At 34.5% G+C, this 25455-nt stretch overlaps 2 protein-coding genes across 2 annotated transcripts; one reads left to right on the top strand and one right to left on the bottom strand.

Moving 5' to 3' along the window:
- Window positions 1-2159: 2159 nt before the first annotated feature.
- Window positions 2160-10647, bottom strand: LOC128990141 (uncharacterized). The gene is made up of 7 exons (XM_054412405.1): window positions 10411-10647; window positions 6431-6613; window positions 5476-5607; window positions 4851-4974; window positions 3888-3942; window positions 3272-3413; window positions 2160-2854 (listed from the first exon to the last, which is right to left on the bottom strand). Exons 1-7 carry the CDS (start codon window positions 10486-10488, stop codon window positions 2840-2842), a joined length of 729 nt encoding a protein of 242 aa, XP_054268380.1. The 5' UTR covers window positions 10489-10647; the 3' UTR covers window positions 2160-2839.
- A 424-nt stretch (window positions 10648-11071) lies between these two features.
- Window positions 11072-25072, top strand: LOC128990627 (uncharacterized). The gene is made up of 5 exons (XM_054413100.1): window positions 11072-11497; window positions 13202-13323; window positions 20490-20611; window positions 21611-21690; window positions 24805-25072. The coding sequence occupies exons 1-5, from the start codon at window positions 11350-11352 to the stop codon at window positions 24945-24947; spliced, it is 615 nt and encodes a 204-aa protein (XP_054269075.1). The 5' UTR covers window positions 11072-11349; the 3' UTR covers window positions 24948-25072.
- Window positions 25073-25455: the final 383 nt, after the last annotated feature.

Raw genomic sequence — 25455 nt, 5'->3', positions numbered from 1 at the left:
ATGGATATTTTATGAAACTTCAACAAATGTTAATGAAATAAAAATAATAAAAGTTTTGAAAAAAGGGGGAAAAAATGCAAAGTGCTTTTCCTGAAAACGTACGTTTTTAAATTTTAACTCTACTACAGTACAGTATAAATATTATAAATGTGAAAGTTTGTGTGTTTGTTTGAAGTTCAATAACGCATTACTACTGGACGGATTGGGCTGAAATTTGGCATGATGATAGCTCACATTCCCGATTAACATATAGGCATATTCTTATCTCAAATATCCTTTCGGGCTCCGCCCCAGTGGCTCTGTAGTTCCCCATGTTAACCTTAACAGTATTCATAATATTTAAAAGGGAATTAAATAAATTAGTCAGCTGTTTCAACTAAAAAAGTTGGTTCCATGATTTGCAAAGCATTAAAAATTTATAAGATTTACCAAAAGGGTGCTATAAAAGGCACTATATTTTTTTGCATTTGAAAACAGCTAATTTGAACTAAGCAGCAACAAAAAACTGTGATACGCAATGAGAACTGTCAAAAGTAGGATTGTTTACAGTTATATTTCTGTTTTTAATTTAATGAATCATTATAAATTTGTGATTTTTTTGCGAATTTATTATAATTTATTTTTATCTATTGTTTAGGTGAAGTGCGGTAGAACATTATGGCTATGGTATATGTGTAATACTATAGAATACTGTAAATTTAAAGAAGCAAATTTTATCAAACTGTGTCCCACCTCATTGCAAACGCAAGGCTTGAGTATAACTGCAATAAGCATTTTATACTTATATGTCAACCCCGTACAAAGGACGAGTACTCTGCTAGTTTATTATATAAGTTATTTAGCTAAATTAAAGCAAATAAAAACAAAATAAAAATAAAATTATTAACTAAATCGATAATTTAACAATGCCTACTTAAGATGTTGGCTTCTTTGTTAGAAATTATTGAAGAATAAATATGAACCAACTAAAAACCAATAAATGTTGGCCCAATTCATATTGCTTTCAATAGTTTCAATTTGTTGTCAATTCCTGATGCTTTCATGTCTTATTATGGTAAAGGACTTAAGAATTAAAGGATTGACTTCCCTATCTACTAAAAAATAGTGCTTCATGTTTGACACTTTTACACGATAAAAATCCTATACTCTATAACAAGCATGTATGGACAAAAATTGTATTTTTGACCGAGAATTTTTATTTTTTTTTGTTTATTGTGGGGTATTTGGCTACAAGGCCATGTGAAATCGATTAGAGTTGGTTCCAAGGCTGGGAAAATCCAGTTTCCGCCCTACAGCCCTTGAAAGTGTGTCCATGTAAATTGTCAGTTCCAGTTATTTTTTGTAGCTGCAGTTAAAAAACAGCTGATACATAATTCCTCTCCTCAAGATCAGATCTCTCAGATCAGGGAGCTGTTTGCTAGGTCTTACCATGCTACGCTCTACGAACAGGACAGTGCCATCGCACGCATACAAGCCCTTGGAAACTCTCTACCACCTGAAATTGATTTCTTCAACTGTAGCACCACAGGTTTCAGGAGATTGATCAGCTCGCTTCCACTTGATTAGTGAAGATGACCTATCTACTCATTAATTTAATCTCTAATTAATTTGTTAAATGTTTTTTTATGTTTTGTTGTCCTTGTTGCTCTTTATTGTTATCTTCGTCCTTATTGTTACTTCATTGTTATTCCTTTTGTTATTTTGTTGTTGTTTTTTTCATTTCAAATACAAAATCTGATTGCAGATCAGGATGGTATTGGTAACCAACAACTTATCGCACACCTTACTAGTGATGACTTTAATAGGACTCTGGCCTAAAATTGAGTGGTCAAAGAAAACTAAACTCCTCTATCTCATTTATTGTCGGCTAATAGATGTCATCATGCTGATACTTGAGTATTTGTAATACATTTGTTTATTTTTTAATTCAACCACCCGAACCATGAATGTATAAGAGATTATCAGCTAAATTTGATGAAAACTTGCATATTTTTTAACTCTTTTACCCACATATATTTTTGATATGTGAAAATGAAAATACAATCAAAGATAGGCTAACTAGTTCTCGATAATGTGCTCAACACCTAAAGTGTTGTGTTATTAATTATTCTCTATTTTGATATAGATAGAAAGGAAAAGCAAGGGAAAAACTACAACAATATTTCAAATAAATTTATTAAAAGTTTATCAACAATAACAGCGCACAATTTCTATTCAGCAGTACTAGTCACTAGTTCAAGGAAGTTACTAGTTCAAGTAATTTCCTATGATAGCATTTTTCTTTTCTATTCAAAGTCACGTTAAATATGTCTGATTACTGAATGATACATATTTTGAAAAATTTATATAGGCTACAAGGAGTATAATAATTGTAGTGTAATAATTGAACAAAGTATCTTAGGAAATAACCTTTAAATTACACTTAGGCTTTGTTAGCCTATTGGTTTATTCAGTACACACCTTTTTAGTTTTATGTTATTGTTTTGTATTATTGTGTTGTATTGTTTTTATTTTTTATATTTATGTTATTAAAGCATAAAATAATTAATTAATTGTCAAAGATTTGTTGGTTTTATTTCAGGAAACTATTTCATAAACTTGTTAATCAAAGTGTTTAAATGATCAAGGAACAAACAAAAATGTCATTGTTTTATCTAAGCACGAGTCTTCTACATAACTTTTTTTAGCCTACACTGATTGTATACATCCCCAAAAACGCAAGGATAGTGGTTCTAGTGTTGTTAGTTGTAACCTTCTTTAGTGCTTAGTTTTCCTCCCTTGAATACTTGAGGAGTTTCATTGTTGTGGCGATAAACACTGAAAATGGAAGTGTAGTCTTTCAAGTAACATCCACCTGCGGAGTACATAATTGTGTCAACAAAATTATCTAAAGCCAACAATAGTGATGCAAACATAAAGAAATATGCCATTATTGTAACTTATGTAACTACATTTTTCAGAATTAAGTCTCAAATAGATCAAAGTTTGACTAAGCACCTAGGGATTTTTGATATCAATATTTGTTACTTACATTGCATTAGGCAGTCACAATATAAACAGGATAGAGGATAAAGTTTGAAGCTGAATGAGGAATTGTAGGGAAATAGGGCTAACCCAGCTTGTTTGAGAGGTTGAAGCAACTGCATCCGCAACATAACATAAGTTTTGTGTGAGAAATTCATCACCAAATGATGTGCTGAATAACATGGGATCAAATGGAGTGAATATAGGGGGAAAAAAGTGAATCGTTTATGAATGAGTATGGTAATACCTGACTCTGTCGCGCCTTCAATAACTCTGCCATTTCTGAGCTGACACCGTCCAACAGACGCCGTAGTTCGAGATTTTCCTTCACAAGTAGTTGAATGTTATTTTCAAGCCGACAAATACACTTCTTAAGCAGGTCTTCATTTCTGTAAAAACATAGACATCAATTTCTTCTCGTAAAGAGTCAGAATAAATATTTCCTAGACGTTAGTTCATGTAAATAGTGATTCCGCCACTTTGCACTGACCAGAAGTTGTGACTTTACATGTTTAAATATGAATAAGCATGTATTTAAAAATAAGTATTTAATGGAAAACCAATTCCTACTGAAAAAAACCTGGAATTAGACTTAGTAGGTAAGGACCCGATATTATGGAAACTATCAGCTGTTTGTTAGGATATTGTACGGGCAAATAACCTGTATCAGCTGTGTTGAAAGAGAATGGACATCAAAAAGTTGAAAAGTACACTCCCGTGCCACAAATTGCACACTTTGGATTCAAATAACAATTTATTAACGTTGGAATGAACGTGTAGAAGTAAAAACACAGGTTATAATGTTTTTTCAATAACCTAGCCAAAATTACAACTTAAGAATAACAATACAAATTGTTCCCTACCTGGAGAATGATTTCCTTTCTATTGAACTGTCAGAGGGGCCTTTCCATTTCTCGCCTGAAAAATAAAATTACAACTGTTAATTTAGTTTAACCAAACTTTATATGACTGACCAAAATTTTTTAGATATAATTGTTATACTTAAATTTACAGACTTGAAACTTGACAACAGTAAAAAAGTTAATGAACGTTGGGGATTAAAGATTAACCAAATAAATTATTTTATGTCTTTGATGGTTGTAGCATTTGTACACATTTTGCCTATGAAAATTATCAAACCCACAGATAGTTACAGTCTAACTTTGAGCTGTGGTTTAAAATCATTATAAATCCAACTCGTAAAACTTTATAACAAAACTTAAGTTACAACAACTTTAAAAAAAACCACAATTTGTACCTAATCCAATCAGGTCGGGAATCAATGACAACCTCTATATTTAAAGGCAAGAATTTATTAAAACTCTATTGGTGCTGGAGCAAAGTCTTGGATGCTAGAAAAAAATTTGTAAAATTAACATTTTTCATCTCAAAAGTGCTAAGGGACGATATATCGGACCTCGATTGCGGAATCATTGCTGTTTCAAAAGAATAACCGAGTCAACCGATATGGACCTTTAAACTCACACAGTCAAAAGTTGGGTTGGCACGAGATATTGTTGCTTTGCGCTTTTCGGATGAAACGTGCACAACAACATATCTTTCCCATGGCACTTAATGGGAATAATACGCACAACGATATATTGTCGCACAGCACTGAAAGGGTTAATTTTTATAATTAGAAAGAATGTTAAACAATTTCATGTGAGCATAAATAAGTTGATCGACCAGAATTGTTTCCACTAAATTAACAACTACGGCTGTAAGAGGTATTCTACTTTATTTGATGACATAAAACGGCATTGGGGGTAATGATAAATATGAGTAACATCAAAAAGTTCCATAGGCCTAACGTATAAAAATCTTACCTTGTTCCTTGCTTAGTATAGCCCGTAGTTTAGATTGCAATGAAGCAATTTCAATTTGCTGTCTTTTAAAGTCGTGCTTGAACTGCCATTCTCTACTCTTCAGAAGTTGATTCATCTCATGCACCTGCAGTAAAAGGACTATTAAACAACCAACAAGAAACAGCAAAATATTTAACCAAACTTTCAGTAAATCATGTCAGTGGAGCCTAAAGGATAAACAATTTACAATTATTAAGGATAACCATTATAAGTAACTAAGTTACTATAAGTGTAGTGGACTCTAATAGATCTTAAAAATCTCTCACTTGCAGACAAAAATCTATTGGCTTTTTAGTCTCAGATTTAATCCATTTAACATGAATATGAAGCTATGTTTCTAAAGCAGTTTTTTTATGTTTGAGTATTATTTACTTCTTCTTTTACCAATTTGAATGAGAAAAGATGTACAGAATTAAAATATCTTGAGATTCATCCAACATTTGTGCAACATCTTTTTTACCCTCAATTTTTGTATGTCTTCACAACAGTTGTTCTTGTACACTACCTTTTGACCACCTGGATGAGGACGTAGGATCTTAATAATTTAATTTATACTTGATTATAATCAGCTTAGACGTAGACCTACCTCTTGTTTTAACGATTTGATTTTCTTCAAAGCTTCCAAATCATCTTCAGTCTTTAACAAAAGGAGTTTTTTCTTATCGATCAGTTGATTTTCATTGTGATTAAAAGCACTTTCGAGCTGCTCATGTTTTTTCTGCAAGAATAAAAAGTATCATTAGTTATCGAATATCAAATTAAATAAATTTGAATTAAATATCAAATTATCAATTATTGAATATCAATAAATCAAGCAAAATATGAATTTATTTTGAGCGGTCTGGTTTACCATTGCATTTAATATTGCAATTGCAATTTTTGGAACATTTTTACTTAATAATATTAATTCTTTATTTCAATGTAAAATTTAGTTGTTATTTAACAAGTAGGCTTAGGCCTAACCCTTGTGAAAGAATGTATATATAGTAAGGTCTCTCATTTTAAGCCGCGTTCACTTGAGGCCAGTAGAGCAGACAGGTTGCAGGTTACCTGGCTCTAATGTATTTCAAGTTACCTGAGGCAAGTAACCTGCCTGCCAACTGGCTTCGTGTAAACACGGCTTTAGAGACGCATGATTTATTTCATGAATAAAACACTAATTTTTTTTAATCTGCAAAACCAAATTCAGCTTCTGGCCAGAAACTCTTTGTACCACATGCTCAAAATATTGTTATGCATTATGTATTATATAATAGGCTGTTGTGTTATGCATTAGTACTAAATGGTTTAAACCTTAAATATATTCTATTCTAAATGCAACGGAAAGGAAATTTATTTTATTCTATGCAAAATAACCACAAAAATTAACATTAGCAAAGTACAACAAAAGCACTCATTAATTGAATCATCACCACAGTCAAATTGTCCATCAGTCACAGGCAGTGTCAATAGGGCTACTGGAATTGTATAACAGAAAACAGAATAGTAGGTAGTACAAAAAATACAATTAGTTTATTAACACATCCAGTGGACAATGATACCTTCAGATATGTCAGTTCTTGAGACAAACTAGTGATTGTCTGTTCTAAACCTCGTTTTCCATCGATCAGTCCCTGCCTTTGCCGTAGCAAGATCCAGACAGTGTTCACCAAAGTTACTACCGTTGGTACTGGGTCATGCTCATCATACTTAACAATTGGTGGCAACCCCACAACGTCCAAATCCTGTAAATATTAAATACCGGTATACTATTATAAGGTAACAATACCAAGCAGATTATAATTATCTTTAAGTAAATCAAATGAAATCAACTTCATTCATGGACAGAAATTTTACGGTAATAAATAAAATACAGGGTGTCCCGTAACTCTCTGTACACATGTATAGTGTTATTGCTTAGGTCAAGACAAACACATTTCACCTTAGGAACATGGGTCTGTGGTGTCTAGTTTACAGACTGTCGGCATTTATGTGTTTTTTACAAAAACATTAATAACTCCTAAACGGTTTGAGATACAACGTTGAGATTTTGCAGAGATGTTAATCTTATTAGAGCTTATCTTTGTTTAAAATTATATATAAAAATCATTAACCGTTTCAAAAAAGGCAGCCATTTAAAATATTTGATTCCAAATTTCAAGAAAACCGTTAACTTAACAAAAAAATTGTAGGAGACATAAAAGCTAGTAAATTTTATCTTGTTTTCAATGGTACCTTATTTGTTAAGAATGGATAAATAATAACAGAGAAATGTCTTCTTTTCCAAATGCATGACCACTTTTCTCCATTTAAATAATGCTAATAAGTTACTCCTTTTACGAGTGTTGTTTTTCGAGCATAGATAAAACCATAGCAAAAAAATAAAAATAAATATAATATAGGCCTAGACTGTCAGCTGTGCTGCGGTTACCATGGGTTCTAGCGCACACCGCTGGGAGCGCCATGTAGTTACGGCCTACGCGCTACGTAGCTACACGGCACTTACAGCGGTATGCGCCCGAACCTATAGTGACCAAGGTAACCACTGTACGGCTGACAGTCTAGCCTATATTTAATTCTTTTTGTCTATGATAAAACATACTTCCTTAGTAGATTTGTCATCCTTACAGAACAGCTGAAGCCAATTTTATTGTTAGTTCTGTACGTCCAACTGTAGAGGTTGTATTTTCTTTACAATTTGTATCTTGTTATGGCTGCACTTTACTTTAGGTCCTACATATTTCATTACGGTATATTACTCCTCTTTCTACTTGTGTGAACCTGGCAATAACTTGGCAATAAGTAGTACGCCCGCCCGCTAAAATCTATTGCTGGCCGCTTTGCGGCAAAATGCGACCGCGTAACATGAAACCGATGATGTCACCAGATAGAGGACAGTTTAACGGACACAACAGTATCAATATCATGTACCTGGGGAATAAGAAAGGGGGGGTAAAGTCAGCAATAAGTAGTGGGCGCGCCTGAAAAAATCTATTCCCGGCCGTATTGCGGAAAAATACGTCCGCGAGCAATAATAACGACGATGCCAACAGATAGAGGAAACTTCAAAGGACACGACAGTATCAACATCATGTACCTGGGGAGTAATTTAGGGGGGTAAAACCAGCAATAAGTAGTGGGCGCGCCCGAAAAAATCTATTCCCGGCCGTATTGCGGAAAAATACGTCCGCGAGCAATAATAACGACGATGCCAACAGATAGAGGACACTTCAACGGACACGACAGTATCAACATCATGTACCTGGGGAGTAATTTAGGGGGGTAAAACCAGCAATAAGTAGTGGGCGCGCCCGAAAAAATCTATTCCTGGCCGTATTGCGGAAAAATACGTCCGCGAGCAATAATAACGACGATGCCAACAGATAGAGGACACTTCAACGGACACGACAGTATCAACATCATGTACCTGGGGAGTAATATAAGGGGGGTAAAACCAGCAATAAGTTGTACGCGCGCCCTTTCAAATCTATTGCTGGCCGTATTGCGGAGAAATACGTCCGCGAGCAATAATAACGACGACGCCAACAGATAGAGGACACTTCAACGGACACGACAGTATCAACATCATGTACCTGGGGAGTAATTTAGGGGGGGGTAAAACCAGCAATAAGTAGTGCGCGCGCCCGATAAAATCTATTGCTGGCCGTATTGCCGAAAAATACGTCCGCAAGCAATATTAACAATGATGCCAACAGATAGAGGACACTTCAACGGACACGACAGTATCAACATCATGTACCTGGGAAGTAATTTAGGGGGGGGTAAAACCAGCAATAAGTAGTGGGCGCGCCCGAAAAAATCTATTCCCGGCCGTATTGCGGAAAAATACGTCCGCGAGCAATAATAACGACGATGCCAAAAGATAGAGGACACTTAAACGGACACGACAGTATCAACATCATGTACCTGGGGAGTAATATAAGGGGGGTAAAACTAGCAATAAGTTGTGCGCGCGCCCTTTCAAATCTATTGCTGGCCGTATTGCGGAGAAATACGTCCGCGAGCAATAATAACGATGACGCTAACAGATAGAGCACACTTCAACGGACACGACAGTATCAACTTCATGTACCTGGGGAGTAATTTAGGGGGGTAAAACCAGCAATAAGTTATTGCTCGCGGACGTATTTTTCGGCAATACGGCCAGCAATAGATTTTATCGGGCGCGCGCACAACTTATTGCTGGTTTTACCCCCCTATATTACTCCCCAAGTACATGATATTGACACTGTTTTGTCCGTTGAAGTGTCCTCTATCTGTTGGCGTCGTAGTTATTATTGCTCGCGGACGTATTTTTCCGCAATACGGCCGGGAATGGATGTTTTCGGGCGCGCCCACTACTTATTGCTGGTTTTACCCCCCCCCAAATTACTCCCCAGGTACATGATGTTGATACTGTCGTGTCCGTTGATGTGTCCTCTATCTGTTGGCATCGTCGTTATTATTGCTTGCGGACGTATTTTTCCGCAATACGGCCAGCAATAGATTTGAAAGGGCGCGCGCACAACTTATTGCTGGTTTAACCCCCCCTATATTACCCCCCAGGTACATGATATTGACACTGTCGTGTCCGTTGAAGTGTCCTCTATCTGTTGGCATCATTGTTAATATTGCTTGCGGACGTTTTTTTCGGCAATACGGCCAGCAATAGATTTTATCGGGCGCGCGCACTACTTATTGCTGGTTTTACCCCCCCTAAATTACTCCCCAGGTACATGATGTTGATACTGTCGTGTCCGTTGAAGTGTCCTCTATCTGTTGGCGTCGTCATTATTATTGCTCGCGGACGTATTTCTCCGCAATACGGCCAGCAATAGATTTGAAAGGGCACGCGCACAACTTATTGCTGGTTTTACCCCCCTTATATTACTCCCCAGGTACATGATGTTGATACTGTCGTGTCCGTTGAAGTGTCCTCTATCTGTTGGCATCGTCGTTATTATTGCTCGCGGACGTATTTTTCCGCAATACGGCCGGGAATAGATTTTTTCGGGCGCGCCCACTACTTATTGCTGGTTTTACCCCCCCTAAATTACTCCCCAGGTACATGATGTTGATACTGTCGTGTCCGTTGAAGTGTCCTCTATCTGTTGGCATCGTCGTTATTATTGCTTGCGGACGTATTTTTCCGCAATACAGCCGGCAATAGATTTTTTCGGGCGCGCCCACTACTTATTGCTGACTTTACCCCCCCTTTCTTATTCCCCAGGTACATGATATTGATACTGTTGTGTCCGTTAAACTGTCCTCTATCTGGTGACATCATCGGTTTCATGTTACGCGGTCGCATTTTGCCGCAAAACGGCCAGCAATAGATTTTTTCGGGCGCGCGCACTACTTATGGCTGGAGTTATTGCCAGGTTCACACCAATCCTCTTTCTTGTGTTGCTTAGTCTATATAGCATTGACGATTGCAATGCATGATTTTCATGTTAAAAGCAAATAAATACATTTCATCAGCACAATATTTTAATATTTAGGCCTACTATTTCGTGAACACCTAGGCTAAATTAAAACTTACCTCTGATATAGTCACAGTTGCAGTAATGAAATTAGATGACGTACAATAAATACCCAGTTCATTGTTAGTGCGATTCATAATGAAGGTTTCTATGATAGCCTACTCATAAAATAAACGGTAAATTGTTACTTTACTGACACAGGATATTTCATCTAAAAAAGTACTGTACCTAGGCTACTAAAGTCCAAACAAAATCCTAAACCCCTTTATATAATTCCTAACAATCCTAACCTATAACTGATGCTTCGTTTGTTGTTGGTTGTTATTGATGTGATGTTTATTTTGTCTCCAGTTCAGTCTTTCCCAGTTCGGTTTTGGTTCAGTCATCATCCCAACCCTCATTCCATTCCCAAACTAACTAGATTTTGAAGGAACAGAAGGAAGATAGCTTTGAGTCCAGTCCAAGTCCAAGGCCACCTTTAGGTAGGTGGCTGTTGCTCGCTAAGCTCAGCTTGAGCTTCTCTCACTCTCACTAGTTCAGTTTCAGTGTTTCAATTTCAATCATTCATCAATCCGTTTGTTTGCCGCGGACCGGTATTGGCGGTATTTCGAATTTCTCCGTTATTTGTTTTGAAATTGAAAACAAACAGTGAAACAATAATTAATTGTATGGTGTATTTACTTTTGTGCTATGTGCTTTGATGTGTTCGTGGGTTGTGGTGACTTGTGAGTTTCTAGATGTATATGCGGCTGAGTGGTAGTTGTTTGTAATTGTAATAACTTATTTCAATTTAAAATGGAAGCCTCTTAATGTTTGTTTTAAGTGTCTGCATTACCTAACCTTAACTGTTCAGAAACACCGAAACACCCAGTGTCAGAGACTAATTTCGGACTTAGTAACTTACCTATTAAGTTATTTTATTTGTAGCTAGCCTACACTCTTTACAAATAACCCAACTAGACAGCTTAAAAATAAACAGTAGGCCTACATTTTTCAGAATGACGAGTAATAGGCCTAGTCCTAAGGGCGAAATTGTCCATGACTCCTTAGAAGTTGCATTAAGAATTGAAAGTTTGTATCATGATTCAATATTAAGTTTACTGACAGCAAAGCCTAAAGAGTCGATCAACAATAGTAAACTTAAAGGTATGCATGCAAGTAGGTATGATTAAATATCAGATTTTGTACGTAAGATTTCAATTTTTTTTTTATAAACACTAACTTAAGTTATATTGAAAATTACAACATTGAAAATATCTTAACCATACAAAAGAGTACAATCCTGAGACTACACTACCTAGAACACTGCAAACCCCTTTTCATCAAACTCAAAATCCTAACAACAACCTCCCAGTATATATTTGACACAATACTCCTAGCCAAAAAAAACATCCCTCACCCCACGATCAGACATACACACCTTACAACACCCGAAACAATCACAACATCAACACAAAGCAACACCGACTACAAAAAAACCAGCAATACACCCATCAACTCAGGTACATATTAACTTATTATAATTATTACCAGAACATATAAAATCAACAACCACAATCAACAGCTTCACAAAAAAATTCAAAGAATACTTAATAAAACAGGCCATATTACAAAACCACAGATTACATAGAACAGCACACATACCAACACCTCAAATGAGCAACTTCTTCAAGACCCCTCCAAGAGGGAAGAAATCTGACGACTCCCCGATCCGAGGATTGTGGCGAGGACTACGTGATAAATAGGAAAGAAATAGTTGATACGGCAAGTTACCCTTTTAATGTGGTTCGCATAAATACTGTATTTCAAACCAGTCAGACGTATTCAATCTACAGTAGAGAATAGATAGGTACTTGGTAGGCCTGTGTGTGTGATGATTGTTATACAAGTTTTCAGCAATTGGTGTTAGCCAAATCCTCAACACGATCATTCTTTACACTGCCAGTAAGTAGCTGGTTTCTGTTCTCTTTACTGACCAGAAATTTGTTGTTTACAGAATGGGATCAATATAAAATCAGCTGTAGTCCAGTAAATTTACCAAGCACCCTTAATTGGCACGTTTTTATAAAGTCATAATAAATCCTAAGTTTCTTTAATAGGTAGGATCTCAATGAAGATGCGCTTAACTTCTAAACCTTAACTTATACATAAACTCTAGACATGTATGGATGGGCACATGTAAGTTAGGCTACGTTACATTTTCACAATTAATCCTGAAAAGGTTTCATAACATTAGGCCTACACCACAATGCTTTTTTTAAAATTGAAAAATGTATTAAAAAGTGTAGAATTAATACTTAAACAGTTAATACTTAATACTTTATTCTAAAAAGGCGACCATACGAATGTAGGTATTTTAAGCCAAGTATGAATGGAGATGATTGGCGCAATCTTCAAGTCTTGTTAGTGACTAAGGGTGACATGTTCCTTGGACACAGCTGTTAATTAATCGCCCATATACATCCAACGGCAACTAAGGGACCTACAGTTTATAGTGGAATCAGAACCCCATTTTTTCCCTTCTAATTAACTAATTGGTCTAATTATCAGGATAGTACTGCCGATAGTCGTAGTATTCACTAGTGTGGACGTTAATCCACACCAGGGAAAAGCCTATTGCATCCACAGTGCCAATAGGCATATCCATATCCACAATTCGTGACCTCTTAGTAGCTGGATTACAGTACGACGACCCGTCCCAGTATTGTGATTGTAAATGTATGGGTTGTGTTTTACTTAAACTCTGTATATTAATTGTTGCTGGTAGTGTGGTGAAAAGTATGGTCCGAGACTTAGGTGTTAAAGGTAGGCTACTTGGAAATTTAAATTAGCCTAATCAATATTTTTTAGAGTTACAAAACACGAGGAAAAAGCTAAAACAAGAGTTGAATGAAGTTAAAGTTGCACTCTCTGGTCACTGTGAAAATATTGACACACTAAGGGAAGAACATGAAAGACTCAGAAAAAAAGTGGTAAGTTTTTATAGTATCAAAGTGTAAAAGTTATTTCAATTGATAATACTCTCATCTATAGGTCTACTAGCTGGCCTGACAGACGTCGTCCTGTCCTAATGTGGTTTTATGTCGAATGCTCGTTTATTATTAAGATGAGCTCGTTCGCATTGCTTAATTACGTCCTGGTTGAAGTTCGTTGAACGTTCGCTACGCTCACTCACCTTTAGGTTGGAGCTCGTTCGCTGCGCTTACTTGCCTTCAGGTTAGCTCATTCGCTACGCTAACTCGCCTCCAGGTTAAAGTTTTAGTTCGTTCGCTACGCTCACTCACCTTTTGGTTGCAAATTAACTGTTGTCATAAATTTAAAAAAAAATAGCGCTGCACCCTGTTGGTAAATCTATTAACTTTTTAATGCTATTGAACATCACATAGGTAATCAAACTGTTTAGTTGAACCAGCAGTTAAGATTCTTTAATTCCATTTAAATATTAGTAGGTACTCCTAAGATTAACATGGGAAGCTCCAGAGCCACTGGGGTGGAGCCCTTTTGTCGGATCTGCACCAAACTTCACACAAACCATTCTTGAATAATACTTAATAATGCCTGAACGTTTCATTACAATCTGTCGAGCGGTTTCGGAGTACATAAAGGACAAACAAACATAGCCTACATTGGATTTTATAAAGTGTGTAAATTAAGTATTGAAACAAATCTGTATTTTTAAAACCGAAATAGATAGAAATATTCTGTTTGTGGCAATAATTGTTAACTAAGGTTCGTCAATTTTTTACGTCAAAAATATTTTTTAACCCCCCTAACAGGGTAGGGGGTAACTTATTGTTTTCAAATAGCAACCTCTATTGAGTGACCCCTCATTTTGAAGGGTTTGTCAAAAGAAACACAATGACGCAAATCCGAGGTGAATATCTCACCCTTAGCCAAAATGGCGGTATTCCAAAATGGATGCTTTTTTACAAAAATTAAATTTTGGAATAGCCGCCATTTAGGCTGGGGTTCACTCAATAGGGGGTCAATCCATATCAAGTGGTCCAGAAATAAATTAATTGGTTGCTCCATGATTTTTATTTTTTTTTCATATTTTTATCCTTGAAAGTACAAATCATAAGAAGTACAAAAATACAATTATTTTATTTTTATTATTTTTTCCAACCGTATGGCGGCCATTTTCTTTTTGCTCGAATGCCCGTTTTCAGCGATTTCAGAGTTCTGCGTCAAATTAAATATCTCCGCTTCTACAAATCCTAGAACATTAAAATAAAAACCAATCTCTTCAGAAAGATCTAAACTTTAATATGGTAATATAATTATGCACTTTAAACTAAATATGTAGGTCTAATTACCTGTTTGAAGTTTGATGAGACGGCGTTACGAAAATTGATTTTTAACATTTTTTTTTACATAAAGGCAACTGGCTATGTGTTTGTTATTTTTTTATCTGATAGTTGTATATATGTACTCTAAATTCTCAAAGTTTCAAGTTGTGGACTTGCATAGGGTCTTAAATAAAAATTTTCAAATTCTTAAAATTTTTGAAAATTTCAAATTTTGATGTTTAATATCTCTGTTGGGCATGAAAATAAAAATTTCAAATTTGGCTCAGATTTAGTACTAAGTAAGAGTATTATCCTGTATAAATTTTATTTTGTGGACTCAACTGGTTCCAAAGTTATATTGAAAAGTCCTAAAACAAGTATAACAAACCTAACGCTGTAATATTATATATATACATATTTTCAGTATGTCTTCTCTTATAATACGAAAATAAATGTAGTATTACATGATAATTAACTTACTTTCATTTTTATATCTACATGGCATTGAGGAGCTGTGAAATTTCATCACACAATGCTTGTGTAATATTGTAGGTCCGCCCTGTTGCTGTGGTAAGCTCTAATGGTGTGAGCTTTCTCAATACATTACTTAAGGGGACCCATGCTTCATCTCTCATGCTTAATTTGAATGAAGTTCGTGGTCCAGAAGGTTAAAAAAAGTGAACAAAATAATCATTGTGTTCCAGGCTTACAGATTGTATCTTTCCAATCCACCATTGTTTATCATATATGCAGGCAACAATATCGTCTTCCTCCAAATGAAATGAAACACTCTTTGATGTCAGCATCTCAAAAGATTTTAAGCATTTTGATGTTTTAAAACACTCTACCTTGTTTTCCGCTACAGGTACAAATCTATGAAAGGATCGTGTTCCGGGAATTAGTAAACATCCTTTGAATCGAACTTGTAGCTCTAATTCATTTTTTACCACTTCTTCACTGTCTACATAAACGTATTGAATACCTTTAAGGCTTTTTGAACAAAAGTCAAACATATCCTTTGCATTCAAAATTTGGTTGTCAGTAGTACATTGTAGACTCTTTTTTGTCACTTCCCTCTTTGTAGTGCCGCCTACACCATCGCAAGCATTTTTTCCGTGCGCAGTAGCGAAGAAATGCCACTCAGCTGGAACTCCAAAATCATTTTCATGGTAGCATAGATTTAGAAAGTTTTTTTTGTTTTTGTACTGGCTACTTGATCCATCAGTGAAATATATAATCTTTTTGATGGCAGGCACATTATTTTTTATGTCTTCAATAAGATATTTTTGAAACGTATGGACTACTGCTGTGTTGTGCTGCAGATGGTTGCTTATGACGCAAAGGCTACGGTTTTTTACCAGTCCAGAGTCTTCATCAATATAGTAATAGACAAAGGGGTGTACGGTAGCCTGTTTGTTAATCCAGTGAAAACTCTGGATCTCATCTTGTACCACGAAACTAAAATTTTCAGAGAAGTCGGCTACAACGACACACTCTTCCTTGGTCAGAGAACCCTTTGTGTCTTTAAATGAGGCTGACTGAATTTTGGAAACATAGTGGTGGGCTTTTAACTCATTCACTTTCCTTACGAGTGATTCAAAAAACTCTTCTCGAGGCTTTGTCACTGTGACCATCTCTGCACGGTCAACAGTGACCCATTGTTTGTAAACTATATCATCAGGCATTTCATTTATTTCATCTGACTCTAAAAATGTATTTACAAGTGCGTTTTCATCTCCACATTCCTCACATTCACCCATCATACATTCATACTTATTTACATCACACGCTAATGCTTCCATCAAATCTTTGTAATTAACATTAAGTTTTGCTCCGTCTATCATAAGCTTAATGTTTTGGTGATAGGAACAAACACAGACACTGTGTGTTCCTGAAGCTCCTGCTATTATACACCACTTGGGTCGCAGTTCACAAAATTTGGAGCGACCAATTTTAATATCTGGATAAGTTTCCTTAAACTTAACGAATAGCTCATTCAAATTACACAAAAGGAGCTGTTTTTGTTTATGCTCCAATTTTCCATCAATACGAACAGCCACGCAATCTTTTTTACCTGGACAAATTCTACTATTTTCTTCACACAAATAGAATTCTGTAGCTTTTCTGATTGTTTCTGAAGAAAGAGTCTTACTACTTTTTCTTTTAGATAAGTCAGGCATAATACCTTGCTTTTTAGTTAGGTCTCTAGCAAGTTTGACCAGACGTTCCGAAACTTTAAATTCTTCGCTAATTTTGTTTCTTGACCATGAAGGTGGTAATAAACTTATTATTTTAATTTTTTCTTCTTTGTTGGAAACCTGACATTTTTCTTTCAACTTAAGTATAAGTTCCTCACACTCATTACAGTCAAATTGGTTTTCATTTTGAATTTGTAAAGGGTCAGCTAAACACTCAAGGTCTTCATCTAGATTAGCATACAATTTCCTTTTTAAAGTTTCGGAAATTTTACCTATTTTGGCTTCAATGGCACTTGGCCTTTTGTCTGAACTTAATTTTCTAATCTTAGAGGCTGGTGATATACCTAAAGCAGAACAAGTCTGATCGACAACATGAATCGTTTCTGGATTTTCAAAATTTGGATCGTTTAAACTGTCTAAAGGATCTTCATCTCCATTGTCAGTGATCTTAAAAAGTTTCTTATTACAGGTTGAGCATAATGCTTTCCCTGGTATGAGGTTCACTTCAGTACTTTTTGGTCTGGATAAGTGTGATAAAGTTATTTCCCTTAAGCTCTTTTTTACAGGTTTTTTATGATGTCTTAGGGGATCACAACATGTTCTGCCATAAAGATGAAAGTATTTGTCTAAAAATTTGATTTCATGGTACTTACATATATTTTCTAGGCTATTACTTGTTCTGAACTTTAACATTTGTTGCTCACTATCACTATAGTCACTAATTGCTTTGATTTCTTTAGGTACATCTCCATAGACACTCTTATGACACTCTTCTTTAATATATTTTCCAACACAACACTCCATACTTAAGAATTAACCAAGACATAAAAAAACTGTTTCAAGCTAAATGGCACTACACATCCTAATGCATTGGCAGATGAAATGAGACTGACCATTTATCATAGCACAGCTCAGACTACACTTGTCCAGACACGAAAGTTGCATGTCCAGACAGGAAAGTTTCATGTCCCTGCATGATAGTTTCATGTCCCTGCATGATAGTTTCATGTCCCTGCATGATAGTTTCATGTCCCTGCATGATAGTTTCATGTCCCTGCATGCAACTTTTATGTCCTGACACAGCTATTAGTACTTGTGACTGACTTGTTTGGATAAAAAAAGTTTAATGATGCTCTATAGCCTTCAAGACGCAAAGCAATGGGTTTATGCTAAAAACAAATTGTCTGGTTTTACATAACAAATTAGGGAACTTTTTTTAAATATTACTTACTAAGGTTGAGTTTATTTTTCATGGAAAACTATACAACAGGGCAATATAATATTTATTTAAATATAAGATTATTTAAAAATACTTCGATAGTGTGTTATATGCTTCCTACGCTATTACAGGTCTAATGCTTATTTTAGTACTTTCAACGTTTCACAACTTTGAAACCAGTTGAGTCCACAAAATAAAATTTTTACAGAATAATGCTCTTACTTAGTACTAAATCTGAGCCAAATTTGAAATTTTTATTTTCATGCCCAACAGAGATATTAAACATCAAAATTTGAAATTTTCAAAAATTTTAAGATTTTGAAATCTTTTATTTAAGACCCTATGCAAGTCCACAACTTGAAACTTTGAGAATTTGGAGTACACATATACAACTATCAAATAAAAAAATAACAAACACATAGTCAGTTGCCTTTATGTAAAAAAAAATGTTAAAAATCAATTTTCGTAACACCGTCTCATCAAACTTCAAACAGGTAATTAGACCTACATATTTAGTTTAAAGTGCATAATTATATTACCATATTAAAGTTTAGATCTTTCTGAAGAGATTGGTTTTTATTTCAATGTTCTAGGATTTGTAGAAGCGGAGATATTTAATTTGACGCAGAACTCTGAAATCGCTGAAAACGGGCATTCGAGCAAAGAGAAAATGGCCGCCATACGGTTGGAAAAAATAATAAAAATAAAATAATTGTATTTTTGTACTTCTTATGACATGTACTTTCAAGGATAAAAATATGAAAAAAAAACAAATATCATGAAGCAACCACCTTTGGACCACTTGAAATGGATTGACCCTAGGGGTTGTTATTGAAAATTGAAAAAAATATGTCACCCCCACCCCCTACCCTGTTAAAGGAGTTGAAAATATATTGTTGATGTAAAAAATTGCAGAACCTATGTTAACAACCAATTCCACAATCAAATTGATATACTATAAAGAAAATCCAGTGTAAAATTAACACTGTGCTGCATTTCTTATTAATCATAAAAAAAAAAAAAAAAAAAAAAAAAATGAAATGAAAGAGATGTGATGAGTAAATAAAGAATTTGAATTTTGAATTTGAGATGATTTGTTTCCTATGGAAACATAGGAAAGTCATAGAACACCACCAAGGAGAAGAAACAGAAACAATGTTTTTTTTATAATTTATATGGACATTCTGCAGCTATGAGTAAGGCTATTTGTAAAAAACACTAAAAAACAAGCTTTAAAAAAAATCAGCTTTTGAAAAATGATAAGATATTTACAAGAAATGTTGATTATATCGATCTGTTATGTACATCTTAAGAGTATTTTCATAATCTTTGAGTTGAATCTTTTAAAGTGTTCAGAATGACTGTTATTCCTTTTAAAATAACGCCTGTAATACTTAGTAATTGCTCGAATTCAAGCAACAGCGACACTAGTACTTATTTAATACGCAAGCAGGTTTTTTTGTGACAATTACTCCTCCAAAACTACTGAACCGATTGACATGTTTTTGGCGTCATTGGGAAGAGCGTAACGTGAAGTTGTTCAGGAAACTTTCTTTTTATGGAAATAATTAGAGAGTGAGGCCCTGGGGCTCTGTAAATTTTCAAATTTCTCTATAAGATTAACATGGGAAACAAAAATTGTTATGAAACTCCAGCTGTTGACAGAAATTAAAAGTGAGAAGAAGAACATGTGTTAATTGTAAACAGTCAATACGTTTGCTACAAACATTTACTTACTTGGTTGAAATGAAATATTTACTATTTGAATTTGGGTTGGCGTAAATATGAAATAAGATTTTATACCACTGATCACGTGTTTAAATACAATGCTCTCCTAAATTTAAGTAAAATACTGTATACAGTATCTATGCATTTAAACGGTCCGTTTCAACAAGTTTTTGGGGACGTCCGTTTAACTGGAAAAACCGTTATCTGGACTGGCCTCGGTCCCGAGGAGTCCGGATAAGAAGGAGTCTACTGTATTTAAGCTATTGCTAAATATGAATATCATGATGACACCGATTTTTAGCGAATTCCCATATAGGGAATTTTAGCAAATTTCCCATATAGGAAATAAGCTATTACTGTAGGTCTCATGGTAAGACCTAGACCCGGGATGGATTTACTTTTTCGTTTTGAGGTCCCTAGAGGCCAAAAACACCATCCGTTCAAATTCATATATTTATATGTCTGTTAGCACCATAACTCGAGCAAAAATGATCAGCTTTTGATGAAATTTGGTACAAACCTGTAAACCTACGTTACGTTTATTGGAACGAGTTCGGGAACCAGCATGATCGGACCATGGAACGGGGGTTTTATGAGGTAAAAATTGTGGTTTTCCCATATTTGTGTAAATTCGTTGTCAAAATTCATTTGAATAAGTTGGTTGATTTGGGGTTTCTATTTGTTAAAGAGTGTATTTATTTCAGGAGAACTTCAACCATCACAAAGAGGTTGTTTTTAGAAAGAAATCTGACTTAAAAAATCAGCTGACTTTGCTTGCAAAAGCTAAACTCAATTCTCATGATGAGGAAATGGTAGAAAGAACAAAGTAAGTAAAATTAAAATTTGTTTTGTTATCCTTAACAAATCCTATAAGCTGAATAAAGTTTCTGTTATATCTTTTTTCCCGACAAGTACAAAATACTTTTCCTTTTATACTGCATACGGTACGGTATGTGTTTTTTGTGTTCTTTGGCGTTGTCTGTATAGCAATTTAATGTTGTCAAATAATACAAGAGATTAAAATAAAATAACAATAAAAAAATATAAAGAGATTCTGCAAGTTATGTAAAATACTTAAGTTTCAAATCTAGCAAATTTGGTTACAAAGTAGGTTTTCTTTTATCTTTTGTGTACCGAGTAGCACATTTGAATTTGGATACATAGCTTTCTGTAAGTTTGATAGGCCTGCTTCAGTAAAACCAACATTAAGAATAGAAAACATTATATTTGTATTTAGGTGGGTCAAGGGGAAGGTGTCCTGGTTTCCCACCAATTTTTTATCTTAGCCTAATTCATTAATCAGCTGATCAGCTGTTGGGTATTGTTTCAAAGTTAGGGTGAGATGGAGGGGATGGAATTGCTTCTCCTCTAACCGCCTACATTTTGTGAACAGGCCTACTCTACAGCAATATAGTCAAGAATCTAAGCAATTTAAGGTCATAAAACATATGCATGGATATACAGTAAACTTACAAACTAAAAACACAATGTTCTTCTCCTAAAAAAAACCTCGGAGAGAGAATAAAAGTGATTTTTTAATAGCCTGTTATAGAATTTTTTTAAAAAACATTGAGTTGGATATGACTGAACAATTTTACTGAGCTTCTATACATTTTCTGTGACATCACTGGATTTTTAGACCCAAACTTAATAAGAAAAACAAATCCTTTAATACTCTAGGCTAATTGTTTCTGGTATTGTTACTATGGTTGATCTATGGTAACAAATGGTCTGATGTCCTTAAAACTTGAGTCTCATGTTTAATTGATATAGCCTATCAGAATTCATTTAGCTCCTGATTTTGTAAACGTTTATCTTGTTACAGGCTTCAGTACAAATGTCTGCGCAACATAATTCAGGTGCGGTTTTCATATGAGAAATCAGATGATGTGATTCTTGCGGGTCGTATCCTTTAAACACTTTTAACTCATACTTCACAACTGGATTGTAAGTGGCTTCCATAGTTTAAAGTTGTAGTTATAGCTTAAATATTATTACTTAGTAGGTTATAATGGTTAAATAAAATTACATGGCTGGTCACAACATAGGGCATGAAATTTGATGTTGGTGTTAATTCTGTCCTAAACATGTGCTTCTTCTCTTTTGTTGATAACTGAACTCAAAGATCAACTCGGCAGGGACACAGTTTACCTATCTTTTATTTGTTAAAATTATAGGTAGGGAGCTAGGGATGGTATCAATCAATTATTTAAGGGGAGGACGCCACTAAGTGCAAATTTTAACCCAAATATGGGTGAAGAATGAGTGTAGGATGAGTCCATAGATCTTGTAGTCTTGTTAGTGACTAAGGCCGACATGTTCTTTAGACACAGCTGTTAATTAATGGCCCATACAACAGCCATTGGGACCTACAGTTTATAGTGGAATCCGAACCACATTTTTTCCTTGTAATTAACGAATTGGTCTAATTATCAGGATAGTACTGCAGATATTCGTAGTACTCACTAGTGCGGACGTTAATCCACACCAGGGAGCATCGCATCCACAGTGCATGCCCATAAATATCCACAATTTGTGAGCTGGATTACAGGACGACGCCACCATCCCAGTCACTTTATTGAAGATATTGCCTTTCTCAAAAAAAGATTAATTAAAATTAGCTTTCTAAAAAAGTGTTATTTACAAATAATTAGGGTCCTGTCAATTAAGATGGTGAGTAAGGTCTTGTCAATTACTTTGGTGAGTAGGAGGGACGAGGGAAATACTCCCAACAACACTAAAAGTCACACCATTAGATGCTAGTTTTATTATTAATCCAACAGTAATTAATTGAGCGGAGCGAAGCGAAGCTCTTTGGGATCAACTTCAATGGAAACCTTCCAACACATTAACTCAATAACGGCTGAACATATTGTAGCCAAATTTAACAAGGTTGTTTTGTCAAATGTTTGGAAAGCTAAGGCGAAACCAATTTCAATTTTTGATAATGCATGTATAATTTAAAACTCTAAAATTTTAAATATAAACATTCACCTTATGGGTTGCCATGATGGTTACAAAATAACAACGTAAATGTAAAATACCCCGCCACAGCAAACCTGCCAACTAAGCGAATTTCCATTTGTCTGAATTGATTTTCAATTAAATCTATTTAAGTAACATTTGGTTTAACGAGTACCTAGGTTTGCTGCTACAAGGAAACTAATAAAGTGTGTTTTTAGTAAAATATAATAGCTTAGTATAAAATAAATAAATTTGCCAAGTTTGATCAAAATACAGTATATCCATAAAGAAGCAAACTACAACATTTTACAATATTCTCCATTAGAATAACATAGGAATTTTAAATTTACAATTTTTTTATTTTCTACGTTACCAATACTCTTACTTACTCCCATGGCAATGGATACCCTTGGTGGTATTTGGCCTCTGCAAAGTATTCCATGCGTTATTTTAAAAAGAATAACAGTCATAATTTCCGATTACTTAAAATATTCAACTCAAAAATAATGTAATCAATCACTCCACTACAGTTGTTATCAAAACTGAAAACGAACGCTCACTCCACTCCAGTTATTGAAACCGAAAAAACTAACTCACTCTGAAAACGAACGCTTTTGTGTGTATCATATATGTATGCTATGAACAGTTGTAATTAATAAAAATTATTCGTCTGTTAAATAAACAAAATCTTTTCTTCATAAGAAATGCATTGGGATTTTGATAGCCTGTGGGGCAAAGCCCGAGAAATCTTATTACAGGAATTAGTGCTGGCGTCTACACAAAAAATACTGTCGTTTGTAAAAATCCGTCCATTATTAAGTAGTGTTTCGTAGAAATCACCTTCACGTATTTTATATAAGGATGTTAAAATCAATCCACGATCTAAATACAGTACAAAGGGAAAAAATTCTGATGATGACCACTAATCAAATAATACAGAGAAAGTCTTTAAGTTTACATTCAAGACGCAATTTGGAAACGACCACTGATGGAATAGGTACAGTATTTTTCAGTTTTGATTTACGTATCTAAATAAGGTTTACAATAAATAACATTTATGTTATGTTATTGGGAATTAAAACAACTACTTGATTCTGAAATTTTAAATAACGAGGTATTCTCAAATTAATATTTTTATCTAAATAGGCTATGTTGAACATGCTTTCTTATTATTTACTTTGAAACATTTTTCATGATATCATCGTGTTGGCAACACACTTGTATTGGTTGTTGTGTTGGCAACGGCTTGGGGTATATTATTGCCCAAGAAGGATAAGTATTTTTTGCGTTTTTGTTTTACAAGAAAATACCAAATTCGCATAAGAGTGTCATATTAAGAAAAATTTCAGAATTAGCTGAATGTAGAACACTTGCTTGAAAACAATGCTTTTCATAAATATGTTAAATGTACAAAATTAAATAAAAAAACCTCATAAGTAACAAACCTCTCAGGTGACAAATATTTGTGCAATTCTCAAAGCAGACAAGTATTTAAAAAGTTACACCTTTACTAATCGTATGGATCTATGCAGGATTATTTCTGCCTGGATTGCAAAATCTGGCCAAGTTTGAGAAAATGTTGATTGGTTTAGGTTCAAGGTCGGGTTCAACCAGAACCGTGGGTTTAACAGATGACCTTACCAAGCAAACACAGGGAAAATACCAATACAATGTATATGTATGTAATGTCCACATCTTTACTTATGAAACTTGTTATAGATGTTGATAGTTCTGAGCGAAACTGATAAGTTAAATTGATAAAATAGTTGTATTTTGTATTATATATATAAATATTTTTTATTTAATGCTTTATTGAAAATCATGAAACATGATCGCTCAACTGCTATGAAAGCAATCCTAGTTTTTGAGGTGACCGTACAACATAACAAAAAATGTGAAGATGGGGAAGGGTTTTTGTGTGCCTGTTCATCCTGCTTGCCACTCTAATTGTCACGATACATACTATTATACAATGCTTTTGTGAAAGTCAGACTTAGAGCCTTTTTAGAAATAATAATGATGTATACAATGGTATTTCCTTAACTTAACGATCAGATGTTTTCAACACGATCACTAAAAAGATCTGCAATTTTTCTCTCAACCTTTCCCAGTTGGACAGCCACCAAGTAGAAGAACGACTCATGAAAATGATGAAAGATATGTCTCATCCTGACTACGGAAAAGTTTCTTGTAAATAGTTATCCCAGCTTTATTCGTTGTTAATGCGCAAAATTCATTTTGTAGTTTGAGAATGTAATATATTTACTCTACACAAATATTTAATATTTTAGCTTCTAATTGATATTTTATAAATATATTTTGTACCAACTGCAAGTAGAAATTATTTGCCTTATTTAATCAAGCAAATTGCTGAACAAATTTATTTATTTTTAAAAAGTATGTTGTAATCAAAGATTGTAAACAATTTGAAGTCGTAGAAGATATTGTTTTGCGTTCATAGTTTTTATTTGGCATAACATTTCCCTTCATTATTAAGGAAAGTAGAAGGTTTTTGGTCATCAATTTTCTTATAAGGAGGCCTTACAAGGAATGTGTAAAATCATAGCATGTGTGTAAACTAGATATCTTACTTTTGTTTGGTTGGAACAAACTAAATCATCGGAATTATTACTAGTGATGACAATGGGTTCATTATTTTTTCTCCCAAAAAGCTTTTTTTTTTGTTAAAGTTACAAATGTCACTTG

Source organism: Macrosteles quadrilineatus, unplaced genomic scaffold (genome assembly GCF_028750875.1).
Source record: "Macrosteles quadrilineatus isolate MER2022 unplaced genomic scaffold, UCM_ALF_1.0 Scaffold_3__2_contigs__length_128488019, whole genome shotgun sequence".
Classification (NCBI taxonomy): domain Eukaryota; kingdom Metazoa; phylum Arthropoda; class Insecta; order Hemiptera; family Cicadellidae; genus Macrosteles; species Macrosteles quadrilineatus.
The sequence above is the reverse complement of the archived record's forward strand: the minus strand, read 5'-3'. Positions and strand labels throughout refer to the sequence as shown.

What these genes read in the sequence shown, in the direction of transcription:
- LOC128990627 (XM_054413100.1), top strand. Translation starts at nt 11,350, where the DNA reads ATGACGAGTAATAGGCCTAGTCCTAAGGGCGAAATTGTCCATGACTCC. An exon ending in GAAATGGTAGAAAGAACAAA is followed by an intron (nt 20,612 to 21,610) that starts GTAAGTAAAATT and finishes ATCTTGTTACAG; the next exon opens with GCTTCAGTACAAATGTCTGC. An exon ending in TGATGTGATTCTTGCGGGTC is followed by an intron (nt 21,691 to 24,804) that starts GTATCCTTTAAA and finishes CTTAACGATCAG; the next exon opens with ATGTTTTCAACACGATCACT.
- LOC128990141 (XM_054412405.1), bottom strand. Translation starts at nt 10,488, where the DNA reads ATGAATCGCACTAACAATGAACTGGGTATTTATTGTACGTCATCTAAT. An exon ending in CAACTGTGACTATATCAGAG is followed by an intron (nt 6,614 to 10,410) that starts GTAAGTTTTAAT and finishes TAATATTTACAG; the next exon opens with GATTTGGACGTTGTGGGGTT. An exon ending in TCAAATCGTTAAAACAAGAG is followed by an intron (nt 4,975 to 5,475) that starts GTAGGTCTACGT and finishes CTTTTACTGCAG; the next exon opens with GTGCATGAGATGAATCAACT.